We start from the raw sequence: 23,599 nt of genomic DNA on the forward strand, positions 1-23,599 counted from the left end.
TACTATCTGCTTAGCCAGGGTTAACGCCTTAACCCGGACGATCCCACAGCTCATGAATATTGATGATTTTACCATACAGAGCGTGATTAACATGCAATTTTGACTTCTGTGATTGGCTATTGCTTAGCCCCACTTTTCGTTAGCCCGGTTTCGATTCACACTGCATCTCTTAGCACCGCAATTGTGGTGCTAGCACCACAATATGCCGGCTAACCCTTTTTTTTTGCAGGGCCAGATAGTACCGTATTATTTACCGTGCTAGCCCACTTTGCTAAAACGTAGTGTGAAAACGAAGTGGGCTAAGCTTAACCCCGGGAAATTGGTGGGGCTGAGACCCCCCCTTAGCCCCACCAAATTAGGACAAAAATTGCAGTGTGAAAAGCATATTAGATATCAACCCATCTCATGCACTAAAACAATGGATTACGTAAAGCAGATCTTGAGTTTATGAAGTCAAAGGTCATAGTTCAGAATCTTGACTTCCCATGGATCATTTCAATCTGGTGTAATCCTCATTGAGTAAATGTGATGCCATGGCAGTTAAATGAGTGCAGTGTCAAAGGTCATGTCATGGAATCATTATTTCCTGTAGTGTTGTTCAAGAAGCTCCTCCTAATGCATCGACCTGGTGAAAATCCTTGCAATATTGTGTCACAGCAGAAGTTGAATGGTAATGAGTCAAAGGTCACCTTTCTGCATTGCAAGTTCTTTCAGGATCACTTGTAGGTTCTCTAAACATTTCCAGCTGATCGTAGTCTTCCTTGTCATGGCAAATTAGAAAATGCAATGACACAAGGGTCAAAAGTCACAATCACTTTATGCATCATAAGTTACTTCAGAATTTCACAAAGGTTATACTAACAACACCTCCACTTGGTAATAATGCTCCTTTTAAAATAAACTGTAATGTCAGCATGGGTCAAAGGTCATCTTTTTGCATCAAAATTCCATTAATGATTTCATCTTGCTCCAGTTAATAGCACCTCCGCTTGGCCATAATCCTTGTAAAAGAATAACTTAAGTCATAGCAGATCTTGATTGCATGAGTGCAAGGTCAAACATCACCTTTCTGCATCGAAAGTTCATTTAGGACCTCACGCAGCCCCTGTTAATAGTGCCACCAACTGGTCATAATACTCCTTGCAAAATAAATGGCTATTTAATAGCAGTAAATGGCAAATGAGACAAATAAAGGTCAAAGGTCACATATCTGCATCAAAAGTTCATTCACGATTTCACGCAGCTCTTGTCAGTAGCATCTCCAAGTGGGCATAATCCTCCTTGTAAAATAAATTGCTACATGTATGTAAAATGGCTAAATGAAAAATGAGTCAAATAAAGGTCAAAGGTCACATATCTGCATCACAAGTTCATTCGGGAATTCACGTAAGGTCCTCCCTCAAAACATCCCCACCTGGTCGTAGTCGTGATTGTCAGTGCAGATCATGATAGGCAATGAGTCCAAGGTCAAAGGTCGTTTCAGAATTACACGTTCATTCATGATTTCACGTAGCTCCTGTTAACAGTGCCTACACTTGGCTGCAATAATTCTTGCGAATGAAGAAGTTACATCATGGCAGATCTTGAATATGACAATGAGTCGAGGGTCAGATGTCGAAGGTCGCATTACAGCATCATTATGATTTCATGTAGTTCCTGTCAAGAGCGCCTCCACTTGGTCGTAATCCTCCTCTTCGTCGCTTGCGAGCTCATCCCCGTTCTGCGAATGACGAGGAACAAACTCGGCTCTGATGGCTTCCAACTCGTCAAGTTGTTGCTGAAAAGAAAGGGGCAACAAACTCAGTAAATCTCTTCCGACAGGTCACTGTACATAACAGAGTAGTCTGGATACTCAAACATTTTTATAAAACAATCAGGGTCCCCATCTTACAAAGAGTTACGATTGATCCAATCGATCGTAACTTTATGGAAATCCATCAGTGCCATAAATTTTTCTACAGAAAAATTAGCAAAATGTCTTTTTTAATAAAGAACACATAAAACTGTCATGAAATCAGTGAATTTAATATGAATATACATTTATATCCAGATTTTTTAAAAACAAACTTGCATTTATATCTTGGCTTTGCTGGCTTTCCATAATTGCGATTGATCGGATCAAACGCAAATCTTTGCAAGACGGGCCCCTACAATCGATCATACACATTAATCAATGTAATCAATCACAAAATCAGCCCTCTTGATCAATCACTAAGTTTAATGTCACAGGGCCCTTGCGGGTATTTCACAAAAAACTATAAAGTTAAGCCAACTTAACGTGACTTAAACATGTTCTTAGGAAGTGGCAGCGCCGTGGTGTAGCAGTTCCGACTCTCGCCTTGTAATCAGAGGGTTGTGTGTTCGAATCCCACCATGGCCTAGCACCCTTTGGCAAGGCATCAATCCACACTTTGCCACTCTCACCCAGATGCTAATTGGGTAGCGGTAGGAAACAACCGTCATTGTGGTTAGTTTAGCAAGTTTGCGCCTAACAGGCTGCTTGGAATGCTATGAATCCAGTGACCGGGTAATAATAATTGTGAAGCGCTTTGAACAGTCGTAGATTGATAAAGGCACTATATAAATGCCAATTATTAGTCAGCTGTATAGGGATATCATAGGACATAAAGGGTATTAAGACATTTGTAAAGTCACTTAAGTCACTTAAGTCATTTGTAACTCACAGACAGTTTTGTGAAACCTGGTCCATGACTCACCTTGACGTGTGCTCTATGAATGGTTCTCTTATTGTTGATATGTCTCCTTGGAAACGGATTCAACTCATCAAAAGCAATCTGACAGAAACCAAAATAAAATAGACATTGATCAATATTAGCATTCCAAATGATATCAATTGGGCAAAATGAATTTTCAGAGGATTTCTACTTCTAACAACATCATCATCATCACCATCGTTACCATCATCATCACCACCATCATCACCATCATCACCATCATCATCTCCACCATCATCATCATTATCGGCATCAACATCATCATCATCACCATCATCATCACCATCATCACCACCATCATCATCATCCTCATCATCATCACCATCATCACCATCATCATCATCATCATCACCATCATCATCACCATCATCACCACCATCATCATCATCATCATCATCACCATCATCATCATTATCGGCATCAACATCATCATTATCACCATCATCACCACCATCATCATCACCATCATCATCATCATCACCATCATCATCATCACCATCATCATCATTATCGGCATCAACATCATCATCATCACCATCATCACCACCATCATCATCATCATCACCATCATCATCATCATCATCATCAACATCATCACCATCACCATCATCGCCATTATCATCATCACCATCTATATCGTCATCATAATCATCACCATCACCATCATCATCGCCATTATCATCATCACCATCAATATCATCATCACCATCATCACCATCACCATCACCATCATCATCGCCATTATCATCATCACCATCTATATCGTCATCATCATCATCACCATCATCATTATCACCATCATTATCGTCATAAACATCATCATCATCATCACCATGATCATCACCATCATGATCATCACCATCATCATCATCATCACCATCATCACCATCATCATCATTATCGTCATCAACATCATCATCACCATCATCACCATCATCATCATCATAACCATCATCATCATCACAATCATCATTATCGTCATCAACATCATCATCACCATCACCATCATCATTAACGTCATCAACATCATTATCATCATCACCATCATCATCATCATCATCATCACCAGTATCATCACCATTCGAATACCTGGGTTAGTCTCTGGACATCCGTCAACATCTCCGGCATTCGTCGCAGGAAGGCAAAGATCCTAAGATAGTCATTCTGTTTCAGCATCTCCTCTTCAAAGAACTTGAAAGCTGCCAGCGAGAAGCGGAAGAGGACCTTGTTCCCTTCCGACAGGAAGGTGTCCCAGATCCGTAGCATGGTCTCGGCAGGGATGTTATCACAGAAACAGGTGACGAACCAGTTGAAAGTGACCAATGACAGATCTATCCTACAATAACAAATTCAACAGAATAAAACAAATAATGTCTTACTAAATATACTTTTAAAGCTTATATTAATAATTTTTCAGTCTTGAAAAATAAAATCCGAAAGAAAGACCTACGACACAAAAATGCATCTATCTTACAATAACAAATTAAGAATAATAAAACAAATAATGTTTTACTCATCATGATTTGAAAGAGCATATCAATGCATTTTTCAGTATTCAGTTTTGAAAATTCAAATCTCCCAAGAAAGTGACCAATGACAGATCTGTCCTAAAATAACAAATTAAACATAATAAAACAAATAATGTGTCACTCAACATTATTTCTAACAGTATATCAATATTTTTTTTCCGTATTCAGTATTGAAAATTAAAATCCCCCCAAAATGACCAGTGACAAATCTATCCTGAAATAATAAACTAAAAATAGTAAAACAAATAAGATTTTACATAATATAATTTCTAAGAGAATATCAATGATTTTCTCAGTATTCAGTATTAAAGAAAATTAGGACCCCCAAAGAAAGTATCTGAAATTTAGAGAATTCCTGTTCTTGTTTCATGTAGTTCCACTTTGGAATAGTTCACTTCATTACAGAGTAAGTCTATGTAGCTCCAAGAAGGGAACCAGGGCCCTGTCTTTCAAAGAGTTACGATTGACCCAATCAACCACAACTATGGAAAGCCAACAACGCCAACATCTAAAATGCATTTTTGTTCAATATGTTTTCTAGATGTGATGTATATTCATACATTCATTGTTTTCTTAAAAATTAAGTGTGATTCGCTTTGTTTACAAAGGACATCATGCAAATTTCCTAGAGAAAAAATGATGACAATGTTGGACTTCCCTATAGTTTAAGATGATCAGATCAATCGTAACTCTTTGTAAGACGGGGCCCCTGGGGTACGTTCCATGAAAGTTGTCAGAACTGACAAGTTGTCCATCTTTGACAGTTACCATAGTAACAGTCAGGGGACAGTGCCTGTCAGCCAATCAAAACCAGGGATTTCACTGAAATTGTAAGTGCTGTGATTTAGTCAGTGCTGGCAACTTTCATGAAACACCCCCCCCTGATTACCATAATACGAAGACTGCCCTAACTTAGACTATAAAATCAGACTCTGTCAGAAAGACTTGACGGATATGATCAAGATTGTAACAGGAGGAGTGAGGGTGGGAGGGTTGGTTGATTTTGACCGATACTTACGAGTACTCTTCAAAATGAGCGTGGAGTCTTGGGATTTTTTCCGCTAGAAGCTCTCGGAAGACTCTCTGGTCGGTCTGTGAGCCTATCAAAGTCTTGCTGTAGTAATCCATTGGCATGATGTACTCCACTATGGCAATTAAACACCTACAAAAAAAAACATCAGAAAGTGCAGGAAAGCAGAATTTAAACAACTGCTATTATCGCTGATGTGGTTTATGGTACACCATGTGGAGTGTTATTGAAACAGTGGATAGAAGAGAAGAAATGGATAGGCGAGAAAGTGGAGATTTGAGAGTAGAGTATTCTTTCTTGAAAGAATACTCGTCTTCAGGAGAAGACGGACAGTCCACCTGTCCGAAACATCGAGTCTCTCTACTACTCATCATCTCTACTCGCCGACTCAAGCCAGCATCTCCTCATCAGCTCTACTACTCAAGCTGTTCTCAACTCATCAAACTCTTCTGGTTTACAGTCCTTTTCAGGACTACTTTCAAAAAAGAATACTCTACTCTCAAATCTTTACCATCAAATATAACAATCGTAGTCCCGTAACCAGGATGAGTTCTCTGGGTTACAAGGAATCCCGCCACTTGCCAATAGCCAAAAAACTGGAGAGAGAAAAAAACCAACAATAATAATACACTGTCCCATGTGTGCCTATCTGTGTTGTTTATCTTCAGTGTGAATATTTTTCAGCATAGATTTCAAGATTTCACAAAGTTCAGTTTATATAACTGTACCAGATCTAGATCCTCCATGATATACTCACAACTAAGCCTGGTTTTACAGACTTTCTCATGAAATCAGTGTTTACTGCAACTACTGGCATTTCTCTTTAAACACCTACTGTGTACAAACAATATTATAATGCGTGGAAAGGCAGAATCTAAAACTACTGCATTATATTCTCCACAAAAAATGGCAATTACCTTTAGTCACTGGCAAGCTCATTCCCGCCCTTTATTTAACGATTTAAAAATTCTTAATGTTTATGATTTGCATAATCTATCAGTATGTACCTTCATGTATGATCTGCGTAATAATAACCTACCTCACTCCTTAGCAGATTATTGTAACCTAATTGAGCACAATTATCCTACTAGACAGAAGAAAGGCCAACAAGTAAATCTTCCAAAACTAAAAACAACTCAAGGCCAATTTTCACTTTCTTTTCTAGGTAGCAATTTCTGGAATAAAGTACCAGTTGAAATCAAATTGAAGAAATCAAGAAAAAGTTTTAGGAATTCTCTAAAAAGTTATTTGTCTTCATAAATTCACACCATCAACATGTAAGTCTACTGTAGATAATTAATACAATTAAGATACTTCAAAAATGTTTATGATAACCCTTTACAAGGAATATATTGTGATTTAATTTTTTGTTTTGTTTTTCCTTCTTAAAAGTGTATTTTGTAATATTTGTGGGGCCAGGCTCGATTAGCACTTGTGCTATTTTCTGGTCCCATTTACCATTTAATTTTTATACTGTGTAACTGTTATGCAATTTGTTTTATATCCTGTAAACATGTGAATATTGTTGGTAAATAAATAAATCAAATCAAATCAAATACCTACATGTATATAATATCATATTGTATTGGAAAGCAAAATTCAAACCATCAGGGGCCCATTGCATAAAACTTTTTACCCGAGAAAACTCAGGTTGTTTTTACCAGAGTTTTTGCCCTGTGTTGAAGTCGATGGCAGAAATCAGACTAACCGCAGTTTTCAGTTTTTACCAGAGTTGTCTCAGGTAAAAACTTTTATGCAACAGGCCCCAGATCTAATATTTCACAATGGCAATAAAAGAACCATACAAACAATATTAGAATGCTTTCTTAATAATATTGTATTTTATGACTAATAATACAAAATAATCAATGTAATTGATCATAGAAATCGGCCCAATTATCAATTGCTAAGCCTTATGTTACGGAGACCTGATTACGACCAACTCACCAGAAAGCATCTTCCTCTTCAAGATACAGCAACGCAATGGCAGCAACTCGGTTTAATCCCTGAATTGAAGAGCAAACTTTTTTTTAAGTATTGGATAAGCTATGAGCAGTGGTTCAGGACATAAATACTCAAAGATAAATCCTTACATAGCACAAACCTGCCAACCTCTGGGAATGAAACATTGTATTCTGTGATAAAAAAACTGTATTTTCCCCCCAAAAAAGCGTATTTCTAAATAAAATGCTTGGCGCACTCGCTCATCGTGGCGCTCAAGCTGCATGCAAGCTAAAATGCACACTGCTTTTGCAGATGAAAAAAAATTGAAACATGTGTATATCTCACCCTGGTTTTAACAAAATGATTGAAAAAAAAAACAAGTTTCCTGAAATTACATTGATCTAATAGCCATATTTGTGTACGTTTTATGAAATAGAGACATGTAGAGATGATTTTTCTCAATAAATTACGATTTTGTAAAAAAAAAACATATTCTTTAAAGAAAATAACCTACTGCCAAATTTTGGTTGCAAAAATGTACTAAAGATGCCTAAAATGTACTGTTTGGCAGGTCTGATAGTAAAGTAATTTTCTAACATCAATCTGCAATTCCTGACATGATTTTCCCTCATTTGGGAAGGCACAATAAATACATGATTATTCAATTCAGCTTCTGCAAATTTATCAAAGGTCACCTCTTACCTGGCAGTATCCAATAGCAGGGTTGTGAACGCTGTAGGCGAGTAGAACTCTTCGTAACTTGGGAACACCTTGTGATTCCATCTTCTCGTAGTGCCTGTTCGTTGGTAGGGTTCTCAGGAGGTCTAGTTCTATCTGTTTGGTTGCTGGGCTTGACTTGAAGCTCTAGATAAAAGCAAAAGATGTAGAAATTCACTATATTAATTTTTGAAAGAGTGTGACATGAACAGCAATCCTTATTAACTCGTTGACTATTAAATTCCTTAATTCCAATATGCTTTGAACAGACATCACCTGGTCCTAGTCCGCAATGGGTTAACCTGTTGACTACTCAGTTCCTTGATTCCAATATGATTTGAACAGACATCACCCGGTCCTAGTCCGCAATGGGTTAACCCGTTGACTACTCAGTTCCTTGATTCCAATATGCTTTGAACAGACATCACCCGGTCCTAGTCGGCAATGGGTTAACCTGTTGACTACTCAGTTCCTTAATTCCAATATGCTTTGAACAGACATCACCCGGTCCTAGTCGGCAATGGGTTAACCTGTTGACTACTCAGTTCCTTGATTCCAATATGCTTTGAACAGACATCACCCGGTCCTAGTCCGCAATGGGTTAACCTGTTGACTACTCAGTTCCTTGATTCCAATATGCTTTGAACAGAGATCACCCTGTTCCAGTAGGCAATGGGTGAACCTGTTGACTACTCAGTTACTTGATTCCAATATGCTTTGAACAGACATCACCCGGGTCCCAGTCGGCAATGGGTTAACCTGTTGACTACTCAGTTCCTGGATTCCAATATGCTTTGAACAGAGATCACCCTGTCCCGGAAGGCAATGGGTTAACCTGTTGACTACTCAGTTCCTTGATTCCCATAGGTTTTTTTACATGGTCCACCCTGTTCCAGTAGGCAATTGGTTAATCTGTTGAATATTAAGATCCTTGATTCCAATATGCTTTGAACAGACATCACCTGGTCCTATTCAGCAATGGGTTAACCTGATTCCACTGCACAATGCGTTAACCTATTCACTATTGAATTCTGTAATTCCAACAGACTTTATACGTGTGTATGGAACATCCAGTTCTAGTAAGCAATGAGTTAACCTGTTCAATACTGAATTCTATGATTCCAATATGCTTTGTTCAGAGATCAGCTGGATCCAATAGGCAATGGGTTAACCTAGTGATTACTGAATTCTGAATTACTGAATTCCCATATTTGTATAGGGATCACCTGGTTCTAGTAAGCAATGGGATAACTTGACTACTGAATTCTGTCATTCAAGTAGGCTTTGTACATGGACCACCAAGGCGATGGGTTAACTTTCTATAAGACTCCCCAAAATTAAAAATTCACAAAATTCACCAAACTTTTCTGGGGGAAAAAATTACGAAAGATACAATGAACATCATTAAGATAAATCAAAGTAAAATACAAAAGAACAAAACTGGATAAGTGAAAATGCTTTCACTTCAAACCCTTTTGCAGTATTAAGCATGAGTTTCCCAAGCTTTATTTGCATAGAAATTATTTGTTTTTAGAAGATTATCCCTAAATTTCTTTATCATAGTTTTCTTTAAATGTCATGGAAGAACAAGAAAAATATTTTGAAGACAGAATAACACAGAATAAGCACTCTATAGTACAGAAAAATATAGTCTTGTACCCTATCTTATCTGACCTTCATTGGCTACCCATTCGATCAAGGATCAACTATAAACTTCTCATATTAACATTCAAATGTATTCATGGTATTGCCCCTGCTTATCTTCAAGAACGTGTCCAGATTCATAAACCCAAGCGTAATCTCCGTTCTGGCTCACAAAATCTTCTCTCTGAAATTACTGTCAAGACCAAATCATATGGGGATCGGGCTTTCCAGAAAGCTGCACCAGCACAATGGAATTCTCTTCCATCGACATTAAGAAATATTACCCAGCTTGAGAAATTCAAAGTTCAATTAAAAACCCACCTCTTTCAGAATGTTTGATTTAGTCACTCGCGCATAGAGACCTGTAGGTGTTATGCGTATTTAAGAAATGTACTATTATTATTATTACCTTACTATTTTGAAGTCGTTGATAATACCCTAATCCAGTGGTCTCCTTATCTTTCCTCACACGGAGATCAACACACCTAAGGAGCAAGAAAGAGAAGACAAATCTAAATCAAAATTAAAGCAATGTGTTATGTAGCATCACGTGTGACTTGTAAAGTCCTGCAAACAAGTTTTGAATAATGAAGACAAACTGGAGGTGCCGTGGCCGAGTGGTCTAAGGCGCCGGAGGTCTGAGGGTCGGGGGTTCGATTCCCGGTATGGCACTTGTGCCCTTGAGCAAGGCATTTTTTCCACTATGCTATCTTATTGTCACAACAAAGACCTCTTTGTGTGAATAGCTTTGCATTTTTTCAGTAATTATGTTTACATCAATATGATTTCGACCCTTTTGTTCCTTCTTTTTCTTTCCTGTATATACATGTATACGCATATATGAATAAGTGAACTATATTTTCTTAATTTCCAAGGGGGATCCACACTTTACTAGCTTTGCTTTTTAGTGGACCCCCCTCATTTCCATTTATGCTCAATATTGAATGTGTACAGTGTACATCAAATAAATGAAAATGCTATATGCATTATGAATACTTATGTGTGCACCTGTTAAAAAAAAAATAATAATAATAATGAAGACAAACAGCTGGTAAACCTTAATTTAATTTTATGAACCCCCAAACCCACCTCCTAGTCTCCAAGCACAGACCCAAGTACAGCACTTTAACAAATTATATTGCGTTGAGAGTGAATACTAAACTCTGGCCTGTATATTGAAGTCAGCTTTAATTTAAACTGGTCTAGAGCTGTGGTTTAACTCCATAGAGCCAATCGTGACACAAATCTCTCATGGTACCGGTTAAATTTATCAGCACATTGACAATCAAATAATTCATGACTATCTTGAAATGGTAACAAAAACAGTTTTATTCATAATCAAAGCATGACAAAAGAGCAAAACAAACATTATAAATTGACAACAGAAACAATATTTTGACATTTTCAGCTTCCCAAAATCTTAGCACAGAGTTAGACTATAATCTAATAAACCAGAAATCAGAATATGGGCTTCTGTCTCTGTCAAATAAGTAAATCTAGTCTCACTGCTTCAGACTCAATTATGTAACATACAAAAAAACAAAGGTCTGAGGGTGCAGACTACTGACCCCAGTGCTTCAGTAGCAAAATATGGCAAGTTTACAATGAAAAAGTTTATCACCACAATAGAATAATATTCAACTAAGATATAAATGATAAAGAGAGACACAAGGGTCCAAATTCCCAAAGTTGGTTTTGAAAACCCACGGTTGAGTTCATGGTTTAACTTTATGCAGATTTCCTGTATAAATTACGCTTACTTTACAGCGTATATATTACAATTTTCCGATGATGATGAGCACTATTATCACAGAGCGCTAAACTGATGCCTGTTGCCATGGTTATCCATGCTATTTTATTCATAACTTCACTGTTTTGATTTAATAAATTCACTCTTCAAACTGTGGACTCATGAATAAAATAGCATACCTAACCATTGTTACAGGCATCAATGTGGCGCACAGTGAGGTGAGAAAAGCGCGCATCAACATTGGACATTTTTTACACACACACCCGATACGCGCTAAATTAAGTGCAATTTTACAGGAGATCTGCATAGACCATGAAAACGTGGGATTTCAAAACCACCTTTGTGAAATTTGGCCAAAAAATATCTTACCATTTCCAAATCCTTGCTCTATATTCGTGTGGTATACCCCCTCTGATTAGAGACTTCAGTTCAGGCTAATACAAAAGAGAGTATAAAACACATAACCTGGTGCCCGTTGCAGAAATAGCTGCAATCAAACGCAACTGTAAAAATCATGCGCAGCTTCTTTTCCAACCAATCAACAGCGCTCATTTTGGACTTGCGATTGATTTTTTGATTTGCGTTTAAATGCAACTCTTTCTGCAACGGGCCCCAGAGGTGGTGGAACATCAGGCTCATACAATGAAAGTGGAGGGGCACCTATAGTTTGGCAGACAAAAGGGGCCCCTCGACCGCCTTTTTCCGAGCCTGATGCTCTGCTGCCTCTGCACTATTGGCCTATATAAGAATGGCACATCTTATCAAATACCTAGGTTCGTGCTTGAACAGAAGACTGTGCACATAAACAATTACTAGAATTACAAGAGATGATATACAATTAAATAATCTGTATGACTATAAATATGGAGCGTTGTGGCCCAGTGGATAAGTCTTCTGACTTTGAAACAGAGGGTCGTGGGTTCGAACCCCAGCCATGGCGTAATTTCCTTCAGCAAGAAATTTATCCACACTGTGCTGCACTCGACCCAGGTGAGGTGAATGGGTACCCGGTAGGATTAATTCCTTGAATGCATGAGCACTGAGAGGCAGCTAAAGCTAAAGCCAGGGTAATTATGATAACAACAATGCACCTCGGAATGGAATATTTCTAGATAGATGGCGCTATATAAATGCCTATTATTATTATTATTATGATACGCATAACTATATACAATCATTAAAATTACCATTAACATCATTGTTATTAGGTAATAACTGCCATTTCACAAGGTAAAAAAAATCGTGAATGACTATTTCAGTGAAAAATATGGCTAATGACGAATATTTAGCATGTGTGAAATGAAACTAGCACATATTAGAATCGTGAACGCTGATCACAGTCACGATTACAATAGCAATCATCATGATTATTCAAGGTTCACGTGTGAAAAGACCCTAAGTTTCCTGGTTTCGTATTGCAAATTTGCTACACAACAAGTCTATGGTCCAGCAGGTTTCTTTCTAACACATTGGACTGAACAGAATGCAACTTACAACTTTTTGCTGATCATTATTATCACCATCAACATTATTACCACAGTATGATATACATGTACAAGCTAATTTTCAATGACCTTTGATTGAAGGTCAAGTCCACCTCAGGAAAATGTTGATTTGAATCATTAGAGAAAAATCAGACAAGCACAATGCTGAGAATTTCATCAAAATCAGATGTAAAAAATTATGACATTTCAAAGTTTCGCTTATTTTTACCAAAAGAGTTATATGAACGAGCCAGTTACATCCAAATGAGAGAGTCGATGATGTCACTCACTCACTATTTCTTTTGTTTTTTTATTGTTTGAATTATACAATATCTCAATTTTTACGAATTTGACGATTAGGACCTCCTTGCCTGAAGCGCAAAATGTTAAAATAATGGAATTCCATGTGTTCAATGAGGAATGAAACTTCATTTCACATGACAATGACGAGAAAATAACTATATTTCATATTTCATATAATAAATTACAAAAGAAATAGTGAGTGAGTGATGTCATCAACTCTCTCATTTGGATGTAACTGGCTCGTTCATATAACTATTTTGTTGAAAATAAGCGAAACTTTAAAATGCCATAACTTTCTTATTTTACATCCGATTTTGATGAAATTTTCAGTGTTATGCTTGTTGAATTTTTCTCTTTTTATTCAAATCAAGTTTTTGTTGGGGTGGACTTTAACTTACCGTCATTGTAAGTTCTTTCTCTGGATGAGCGACGACATAGTTTTCCCATTTCACTGCTCTCGAGACTTCAGCTGTGCTGTGCTTTGACTGTAAATCAAAAATATTATGAAAGGAAAAAACATTACATTACTAATCTACTTTGCATACACAGAGCTCATCATGACTCGCATTCTTTTAATCATTCAAAAGCTGATTTATCATCATATTGTGAAGCGAAGTGGCCCAGTGGGTTAGTGTCCGGACTTTTAACTAGAGGGTAGCAGGTTTCGAATCACGGCCATGGCATAATTTCCTTCAGCAAGAAATTGATCCACATTGTGCTGCACTCGACCCAGGTGAGGTGAATGGGTACCAGCAGGATGTAATTCCTCAAAAAGCTGATAGCACCAAGTTAGGTAGACTAGCTTACCCGGGGTGATATAGGAGCACCTTGAGCACCTAAGAAGGAGGTATGTGCGTCATACAAATGTACCCTTTATCATCATACGGTGTGGCTAGCATGTATCACATCATGATATACAGAAAATTGATTTTACTTAAATAGAATTTTTGAAACTTAAAGCCGGCCTGCCATTGCCAAATCATGGGGAAATTGAATCAATACGAAACTTGCGAAAGGCCAATTGCCTTGCATAATATGTGTCCGTCATGAGAGCCCGATGGACAAAGGCGATAAAAGTACAGACAGCACAAATTTGACCGAACTCGTGATCGTTAATTACTTCAGGTTGTCGCAGTTCTAGTTTCCAACAATCCCAATTCCTAGAGTCTTTGCAGGTCTCTTGATTGCGAAACCAAAAAAGACTGGAAGCCACGATACCCTCCTCCCTCAACGCCATTTGCGCCATACTTCCGGAACGCGAAAAGATAGCGCTGCAACATTTTAGGAATTTTTTCTTTGAAGTCTCGCGTAACTTTTGAGACCGATTTCGCTATGTACAGGAATAGCATTGCAAATTGGTTTAGGGTTTAATTTAGTTCTTAACTAGTTTGTAATAATTGCCATTGAAAAGAATGAAAAACATAAGAAATTCTAAAAACAAATAAATACGTACAATTTTTCTTTATTGCACCATTTAAATAAGATTAAAAAGACGAAATCTGACAAAATGAATTGGCAATTGGGTGTTAAATATGCAATTAATGTTTTTCATGAATAAATTTGGATAGTTTATTCATAATAAATAAGAAATACTAAAAAACTAGAAATACAAAAAAATTAAAAATTAGAAATACTTAAAAAGTAGAAAATTACTTTAATACTTAAAAATTAAAAATACTAAAAAATTAATTTTCTGACTTTTTTTATTGGCTTGTAGTTTATGTGGTAAAGAAGGCGGGGGGGGGGGGGCATGACGGTCCAGTCCTCAATACATTTCAAATAGCCCAGTACTTTTAGGGTTAACACCAACAGCAACCAAAGACTAGCAACATGACAGAGAACATCAACACCATGACGACCATAATCAACATAAACACAAATATTTGTAGCAACATCAAAACAAAGCCAAGACAAACACAAATGCAAACAGACACACACCAACACCCACAAAAGCGCAAATAATTTGTTTGTGTTTTTACCTTGAGCTCATCCGATCGTCTTTGCAGTTTATCCGCTTGACTCAAGAGGGCGTTATCTTCCTCGATTTCTGTACTGGGCGGTTTAATGAATCCGTATTTGTCATACAGCTGTTCCCTATTAATTGAAAATAAGGGGGAACAAACTTTATATACATGTATTGTACAGTAATCATATATATATTAAAAGAAGGTAAAGTTCATAGAGAATTTTTCAAATTCAAGATACTTGGGAAGCTGTTCACATACAACGTCACAAATCAAAACATTAAGTTCTAATAGTTCTAATCTTTAATGAATTTTCCTCAAATCTTCAACAATATCTTTCATTAATTTTTCTCCTATTATTGCCATAAACTTTTTGTCTAGGTGACCTTCCCCTTTAACAAATACAGAGAGCTGCATTATTATTGCCTATGCAACGTTGACAAAACGACACTAGTGGTATGAAAACAGGAAAGCGGAAATAAAAGTAGAAAGTAAATGACAAGAAAAGAGAGTAGATAACAAATATTGGAAAAATCTTACTTTGCCGTTTCTGTGCATGACTTGATCCGTTCCTCGCCAATATCAGTTTCAATAGCCTCGGCAATCAGCTTAGAAATTATGTCATCAGATTCAGTACTATCTTTCTCTGTGAAAACAAAAAATAACATTAAATAATATTAATAACAATAATATGGTACATTTGCATGTAGAAAGTGCCAAATACAATGTTTCTAAAGCACTACATACTTTAACCCAGGCTTTAGAACGTTTACCCTGACTGGAAGCTTGAGCTTTCAATGAATTTCTTCCTACTAGGTACCCGTTTACTACACCTGGGTGGAGAGTAGTAAATCTAGACAAGCGCATTGCCAATAAAGTCTGAGTAAAGGTGATTTTCAAGAATATTTGCCAAAGTTAAAACATGATTTCAGACAATGATACACCCCCCCAATAAAATAATTTTTGTATGAAAATAAAATCAAATATTACTATATCACACTGCACTGTGTGGCTCAACACCTGCAGCATAAATTTTCATTTGAAAATTGTTGTAAAATGGCTACAAAAGATACTGCAAAATGTTGCAAAATACATGTACAGCCCAAATTGTTCCAGTGTAAATTCGTGCATTTAATAGCCATACTTTAAATTATGTTACCCCACTGCCTTTATCTTACTTTCTCTTATCTTTGCTTGTTAATTTGTATACCGTTTAATATATGTATCGTGTAATCTTCTGTGTGTATCATGTCATATTCTAAATTATTTTGTGCGAACAAATTGAATTTCCATTTGTACTTGATTGCAATTGGACAATAAAAATATCTGAATCTGAAATTGAATACTTAGTTGGCATCGATTACAGAGCTGATCTGATTCTTCACTAATGTATAAAGTTTTAGTCTCATCAAAATGTGACTTACCACCTTTTATAGTAAGTGGTACTTACCTCTCTGTGGTCCTCTAACCTCATTCAGAAGCAGAAGGTATTTACTCTCAGTCTTGCAATAATCTGCTTCAAGGTAAATGTACTTCCTATAGAGAAAGGATTTCAAAAGAGACGGAAATGAATTAACGATAGAGAATGATGGAGATAACCAATAGAAATAGAACAAAGAAAGACAAAACATATTAACATATGATTTAAGCAATACCAATGTCTAATCACGAAACGCTTCTATTGACCCTAACAGGATGTGGGGGGGCATGATGGCCTCCCTTAATGCTTCGAGCAACATTCAATTATTTAGTTATATATTCATTTATATATTCATCCATCTATGGAGCGTTGTGGCCCAGTGGATTAGTCTCCGGACTCTGAAACAGAGGGTCGTGGGTTCGAATCCCGACCGTGGCGTAATTTCCTTCAGCAAGAAATTGATCCACAATGTGCTGCACTCAACCCAGGTGAGGTAAATGGGTACCTGGCAGGAATTTATTCCTTGAAACGCTGCGCGCGTAACAGCTGCACTGCTAAAGCCAGGGTAATTATGCTGCATATACTGTAGAGCGCTTAGAGACTTCTGACAAAGTAAGTGTTAGGCGCTATATAAGCAAGTATAATTATTATTATTATCTATCTATCTATCTACCTACTTACCTACCTACCTACCTATCTATCTATCTACCTACCTACCTACCTATCTATCTATCTATCTATCTAATGTATTTATTTGTTTACTAGTTGCGACTATTATTAGCACAAGTATTATGAATGTACATACATATGGAATGACCCAAAAAGAAACAAACAAACAAAAAGATTTCTTAAAATCTAAGCAATATTGCAATTGGTTTCAGCAAAAAATGAATGAAGAAAAAGAAATTTGCACACACACACACACACACACAAAAGAAGAAGTTAATTTGAAGTTCTTCCTGAACTAAAAAAACTATATCAAGTAAATAAATAAACAAATAAATATATAAATAAATAAACAAATGATTAAATGAATGAGGTGGGGCTAAATTGAACTCACTCTAATAACAGTTTCTCCCTGGTGATAGCATCATTTCTCAGTTGGTTCAGCTCAAGGATCTCTTTGTTTAAGAATTTATTCTGCGTCTCGAAAGCCCTGGCCGAATCCTGAATGAAGAAAAAAGATCATAACATATGACTCGGATGTAATGGGAGTGTTTCTTGAACGTAATAATCTTTTTTATTTTAATTGACAAATTTGCACTCAGCAAGCATGACTTTAGAGTCCTTTGCCAAAAGCATGCATTGATTATTGGGGGCGATCCCAGTGTACATAAGCTAAAATAAGCCCAACACATCTGTATAGTCCTTGATTTTAGCCCTAAAATGTCCTTCAACGCTCGCTGTGACCATACCGTCGCACAACTGCTTATACCAAAACAAAATTCAAATTAAAAATTTAATTACATTCAAGCAGGTTTAATGAGTTGATTCACATAATCATATCATAAAAATATCCTAATTTAGGTATATTTTCATATACCTAAAGTAAGAACAAAATTATTTCAAAACTCAATTTTTTATAGGGGACCATTAATTTGGAATACTTTATCAAAGGATCTTAAGGATAGTTGCTCTCTTAATGTTTTTAGGAGAAATTGTAAATATAAAATCATCACTACTTATTCATTTTTTACTTAATTATTATTCTGATTGTTTGTTTGGGTTAGTTAGGTAATTCTTTCCCCTTTTCTACTTTAATTGTTCAAATAATGTATTATTTTATTTGGGTCGGCCGTACATAAGGTTAACTTCTTTTTGGCTGCTACCCTTTCAGTATAATACTTTATTTATATTCATGTCTGATTTATTAAATGTTTGTACTATACTTGTATTGTTTTTATACTGAGAAAAATAAATTGAATTGAATTGAATAATATTTCAGAAAAAACATACAATGTAGCATTGCACAGCATGTACATGTACATGTAGATTACAGGAACACTAACTAATTTCAGCAGTGCTTGTACGATTGGTAGCCAATATTTCAATGGGAGCGGTGTGTACATGGCATTGAATAATCATTTGCTACCATCCCTCCCACGAAGATGACTTGGTTCTTACCTTCAGGCATTCATATTCCAGTGGGTCCACATAGGACTGTGTGTTGAGCAGGGTATGTTCCACTACTTCAGTGGGGGTGTTTCCAGCTAGGTTGACGTTCCCCTCAATCTCTGAGGGGGATTCTGGCTGTTGGTCCGTCTCTGTCTTCACTACGATTGGCTCGTTCCTTTCCAGTTCATTGACCTTGATGAAAAAAAATTGAAAACAGAATTCCACGACTTTTCCATGACTAATAATTGTTATTTTAGTATAATTGTGTTTCATATTATCATGCTGAACTTCAAATTAATTTATTTTAATTCTTGGTAGGATTTGTCGCATTTAATGCAAAATGCGATCTGTTGAAAAAAATTGTGTCACATCAGATTATGTGGTGTGTGTCCGGTTCAGTGTATTTCTTAATAGTGAAGACGATTGACTATCCCTTACATGGGACATATGTTTTTTACATCCTATCCTTGGTACTCTTACCCTCATTGTCAGGGACATGACGACTTCATCCTTGGCTTGAATGAGATCCGTGAACATGTTGATCTGCTCACGCAGGTCCCGAACCTCTCTCTCACAAGAACTAAAACACAAAAGAGAGAACAATAAAAATTGAATACATTAATTCCAATTGCAATTTCAAATCCAACTTTAATGTCAATTTAGTCACACAAAAACATTCTAAATCCTATGCACATTCATATTTGTATACATTATAATACATGTAGTCTATGTATTGTATGTCACTAGTGCTTGACTTTGTGTAATTATGTTTATTTTCTATGTTATGTATGTTCAAAATACCACGTAAAAATGTAAAATTTCCATTTATTCATTTTTTGAACAATCAATAATACTACCTTGTGAATATTGTGAAATAGGGATGATCCATTATTCAGTGGGGAGTTCAACCCTACCATAACAGGAGGGAAGGGCTGAATCACCCCCCCCCCACCCACGCACACATTTGCATCTTGTACATACTTGTACAAAATATACAGCATAGTAGATGTATAAACGAAAAAAACTAAATCATAGTTGGTGTACTTTCAACCCACATTTGTAAGTTTGCACACAGAACTGCATTGTGAAATTCAAGAAAGATATGCTGATGTGTAGTAATTAACTTAATTGGACAAGCCAGCTCCTACAAATGGTTTGTAATGGTTTCTAACAGAAATATGGCACATTAAACAAGTAAAGGACATGAATCATTATTATCCTGCAATTGAAAGTTCTATATCAAATATCTTGTATTTTGTAACTGTTCAAAACACTGGACTCAAGAATAAAATAGCATAGTGAAACATGGCAGCAGGAGTCAATTTGGCGGGCATCAGCATTGGACTTTTCTTATTATATGTGGTATTGAAGCATAATTTATTATGAATCTGCATAATGGGTTCAACCAATGGGTTTCAGAACAAACTTTGAGGATTTGGACCATAGTGACTCTACCTGAGTTGGATTTTGAAGCTATCTCTATCTTGTCGCATCTCTTGTAGTAGTTGCTCTAGTTGAATTAGTTGTTTGTCCTTCCGTTGAACGACATGTAGTTTCTCTTGATCAGTCTGGCACAGTGAGAACTCGCGACTGTAAAGATAAAGAACAACAAATCAATCATAATTTATGTACTTCTGAAAAAGAGAGAAAAGGAGAAACATTTACTGTATACACAGATATTTGTGAAAAAGAGAAGAAAGAGAATCAAACTAATTTGCGAACATAGTAGAACAATCATACATGTATATATATGCATATTATTGAAAAAGACATTAAAAGCGAATTCATCAATCTATTTCTTTAAAATCACCATCATCATCATCGGCACCACCAACACCACCTTCATAAAGCATCAACACCATTATCATCATCAGCAGCAGCATCATAAACAGCATCATCATCATGATCATCACCATCATCATTATGATGATCATCATCACAATCGTCATCATCATCACCATTATTGTCATCATTATGATGATGATCATCATCACAATCATCATCATCATTATGATGATGATGATCATCACAATCATCATCATCATTATGATGATGATGATCATCATCACCATCATCATCATCATTATGATGATGATGATCATCACAATCATCATCATCATTATGATGATGATGATCATCATCACCATCATCATCACCATCATCATCACCATCACCACCATCACCACCACCATCATCATCACCACCATCATCATCATTATGATGATGATCATCACCACCATCATCATCATTATGATGATGATCATCATCACCATCACCACCATCATAAAGCATCAACATCATTATCATCAGCAGCAGCAGCAGCATCATCATAAACAGCATCATCATCCTCACAATCATCATCATCATCACCATCATCATCATCACCATCATCGTCACCACCATCATCATCATCATCATTATGATGATCATCATCAAAATCATCATCACCATCACCACCATCATCATCATCACCATCACCACCATCACCATCATCATCACCATCATCATCATCATCATCACCATCATCGTCACCACCATCATCATCATCATCACCATCACCATCATCATCATCACCATCATCATCATCACCATCATCATCATCATCACCATCATCACCATCACCATCATCATCACCACCATCATCATCATCACCATCACCACCACCACCATCATCATAATCAAAGAGTTTACTTCCACTTACTTGCTCATGGACTGCATCTGAGTAGCTGTGAGCTGTTTATGCAGTAGGTCAATCAATTCCTTACTTTCGTTAAGCTCTCTCCTCACCTGACAAAGCTCCTCCCTCAGTTGTTTAACTTCAGCTGCAAGCTACAAAGATGAACACAAACAAACCTAAATTATCTTGACATTAATGCACCATGTACAGGTAGCTATCAACAAACAAGTATCTATCGTTTTCCCATGTTATCTATCTTTTCAATGAAATATATAGAATGCCACCAATATTTGTCAGACATTTCCATGTGAATAATCCAACCTTGCAACAACAAAAAATTATATATATATTTTTTTTACATACATGTACAATAGGAGAAGGAGATTAGGATCTGTATGCATTACATGTACATTGTCAAATTTAAAGAGAAAGAAATATGAGCATTAAATCAAAATGGAAAAGATGCCCTATAAATGCTATGTTTTAGGATGAAAAGATAAAGGAGGGGGAGGAGAAGGAGATGAAGGAGGAGGGGGAGGAGGTAGGGAGAAGGAGGAGGAGGAGGAGAAGAATGGGGAGAAGAAGGAGGAAAACAAGGAGGAGGAGGCGGAGGGGGAGGAGGAGGAGAAAGAAGGTGGAGGAGGGGAGAAGAAGGAGGAGAAGGAGGAGGAGGAGAAGGAGGAGAATGAAGGAGGAGGAGAAGGAGGAGAAGAAGGAGGGGAGGAGATGAGAAAGAGTAGGAAAAGTAGGAGGGCAACGAAAATAAGGGGAAGAAGAAAAAAGGACAAAGAACAAGAGGACGAGGAGAAGGGGGGGGGGAGCAAAGAAGGAAAGATACAAGAAGGAAGAGAAAGAAATCCACAAACCTGCTGGCAGTTTTTACAATCATAATCAGGTACATCTTCAAACCAGGTTGTACTGGGAGGTTTAGTTGAACCCGAGGCTGGACCTCCAACGGAGCTGTTACTAAGCTTCTTCTTGAATGCCGCCTTCGCTCCTCCAACAGCGGTTATGACATCCTTCTTGTCAAAGCTCTTATGCTTATTCTGTTCTGCTTGTTTAGCAGCATCCGTCTGTGAAGTCTCACCGGCGAAATCGTCAGGTGGAGTCTCGCTGTTCGGTGATTGCATTTTCCATTTCATGCTGGATAAAATACAAAAACATTTATTTTGTTTGTGGGACGTCGTGGTCTAGTGGTTAAGACTCTCGTCTTTCAATCTGAAGAACGTGGGTTCGATTTCCATGGAGTGTTTTCCTTCAGCAAGAAATTTACCCAAATTATGCTGCACTCGACCCAGGTGAGGTGAATGAGTACCCGGGAGGAAGAAATTCCTTGAATGCTTGAGCGCCCGATCAAGGTAGCCGTACTAAAGCCGGGGTAATAATAACATATAACAAGTGGAATGCCTCTGGCCGTCTCACCTGCATCACGCGGTTCAATATAGCAGCAGTGCTGACTTTGAATACTACTCTAACTCGCACAAGATGTTCAGTGATACATGGTTACTCTTTTGTCCACTTTTTATGAACTAGACCAATAAACTTACAGAGATATGATGGTTATTCAAAAAAAAACCCAACATGGCCAAAGTTCATTGACCTTACATGACCTTTGACCTTGATCATGTGACCTGAAACTCGCACAGGATGTTCAGTGATACTTGATTACTCTTATGTACAAGTTTCATGAATCAGATCCATAAACTTTCAAAGTTATGATGGTAATTCAACAGATACACCCAATTCGGCCAAAGTTCATTGACCTTTGACCTTGGTCATGTGACCTGAAACGCGCACAGGATGTTCAGTGATACTTAATTACTCTAATGTCCAAGTTTAATGAACTAGACCAATAAACTTTCAAAGTTATGATGGTAATTCAACAGATAACCCCGATTCGGCCAAAGTTCATTGACCCTAAATGACCTTTGACCTTAATCATGAGACCTGAAACTTGCACAAAATGTTCAGTGATGCTTGATTACTATTATGTCCAAGTTTCATGAATCAGATCCATAAACTTTCAAAGTTATGATGGGAATTCAACAGACATCCCCAATTCGGCCAAAGTTCATTGACCCTAAATGACCTTTGACCTTGGTCATGTGACGTGAAACTCATGCAGGATGTTCAGTGATACTTTATTAACCTTATGTCCAAGTTTCATGAACTAGGTCCATATATTTTCTAAGTTATGATGACATTTCAAAAACTTAACCTCAGGTTAAGATTTCGATGTTGATTCCTCCAACATGGTCTAAGTTCATTGACCCTAAATGACCTTTGA

At 37.0% G+C, this 23,599-nt stretch overlaps 1 protein-coding gene across 1 annotated transcript in view; it reads right to left on the reverse strand.

The window, feature by feature from the left end:
* Positions 1–884: 884 nt before the first annotated feature.
* LOC121417813 (TBC1 domain family member 2B-like) overlaps positions 885–23,599 on the reverse strand; it is a 45,144-nt gene continuing 22,429 nt past the window's right edge. Inside the window, exons 10-27 of the mRNA XM_041611548.1 lie at positions 22,179–22,455; positions 21,337–21,464; positions 20,091–20,225; positions 19,116–19,215; positions 18,645–18,827; positions 17,581–17,687; positions 16,551–16,636; positions 15,641–15,746; positions 15,116–15,230; positions 13,535–13,621; positions 11,719–11,783; positions 10,009–10,084; positions 7,941–8,102; positions 7,242–7,300; positions 5,283–5,426; positions 3,825–4,071; positions 2,718–2,795; positions 885–1,777 (exon numbers count right to left, since the gene is read on the reverse strand). Coding sequence (XP_041467482.1) covers positions 1,646–1,777; positions 2,718–2,795; positions 3,825–4,071; positions 5,283–5,426; positions 7,242–7,300; positions 7,941–8,102; positions 10,009–10,084; positions 11,719–11,783; positions 13,535–13,621; positions 15,116–15,230; positions 15,641–15,746; positions 16,551–16,636; positions 17,581–17,687; positions 18,645–18,827; positions 19,116–19,215; positions 20,091–20,225; positions 21,337–21,464; positions 22,179–22,455 — 2,287 coding nt within the window. The 3' untranslated portion in view covers positions 885–1,645. The remainder of the gene's footprint in view (positions 1,778–2,717; positions 2,796–3,824; positions 4,072–5,282; positions 5,427–7,241; positions 7,301–7,940; positions 8,103–10,008; positions 10,085–11,718; positions 11,784–13,534; positions 13,622–15,115; positions 15,231–15,640; positions 15,747–16,550; positions 16,637–17,580; positions 17,688–18,644; positions 18,828–19,115; positions 19,216–20,090; positions 20,226–21,336; positions 21,465–22,178; positions 22,456–23,599) is intronic.

Source organism: Lytechinus variegatus, chromosome 6, assembly GCF_018143015.1.
Source record: "Lytechinus variegatus isolate NC3 chromosome 6, Lvar_3.0, whole genome shotgun sequence".
Taxonomy (NCBI): domain Eukaryota; kingdom Metazoa; phylum Echinodermata; class Echinoidea; order Temnopleuroida; family Toxopneustidae; genus Lytechinus; species Lytechinus variegatus.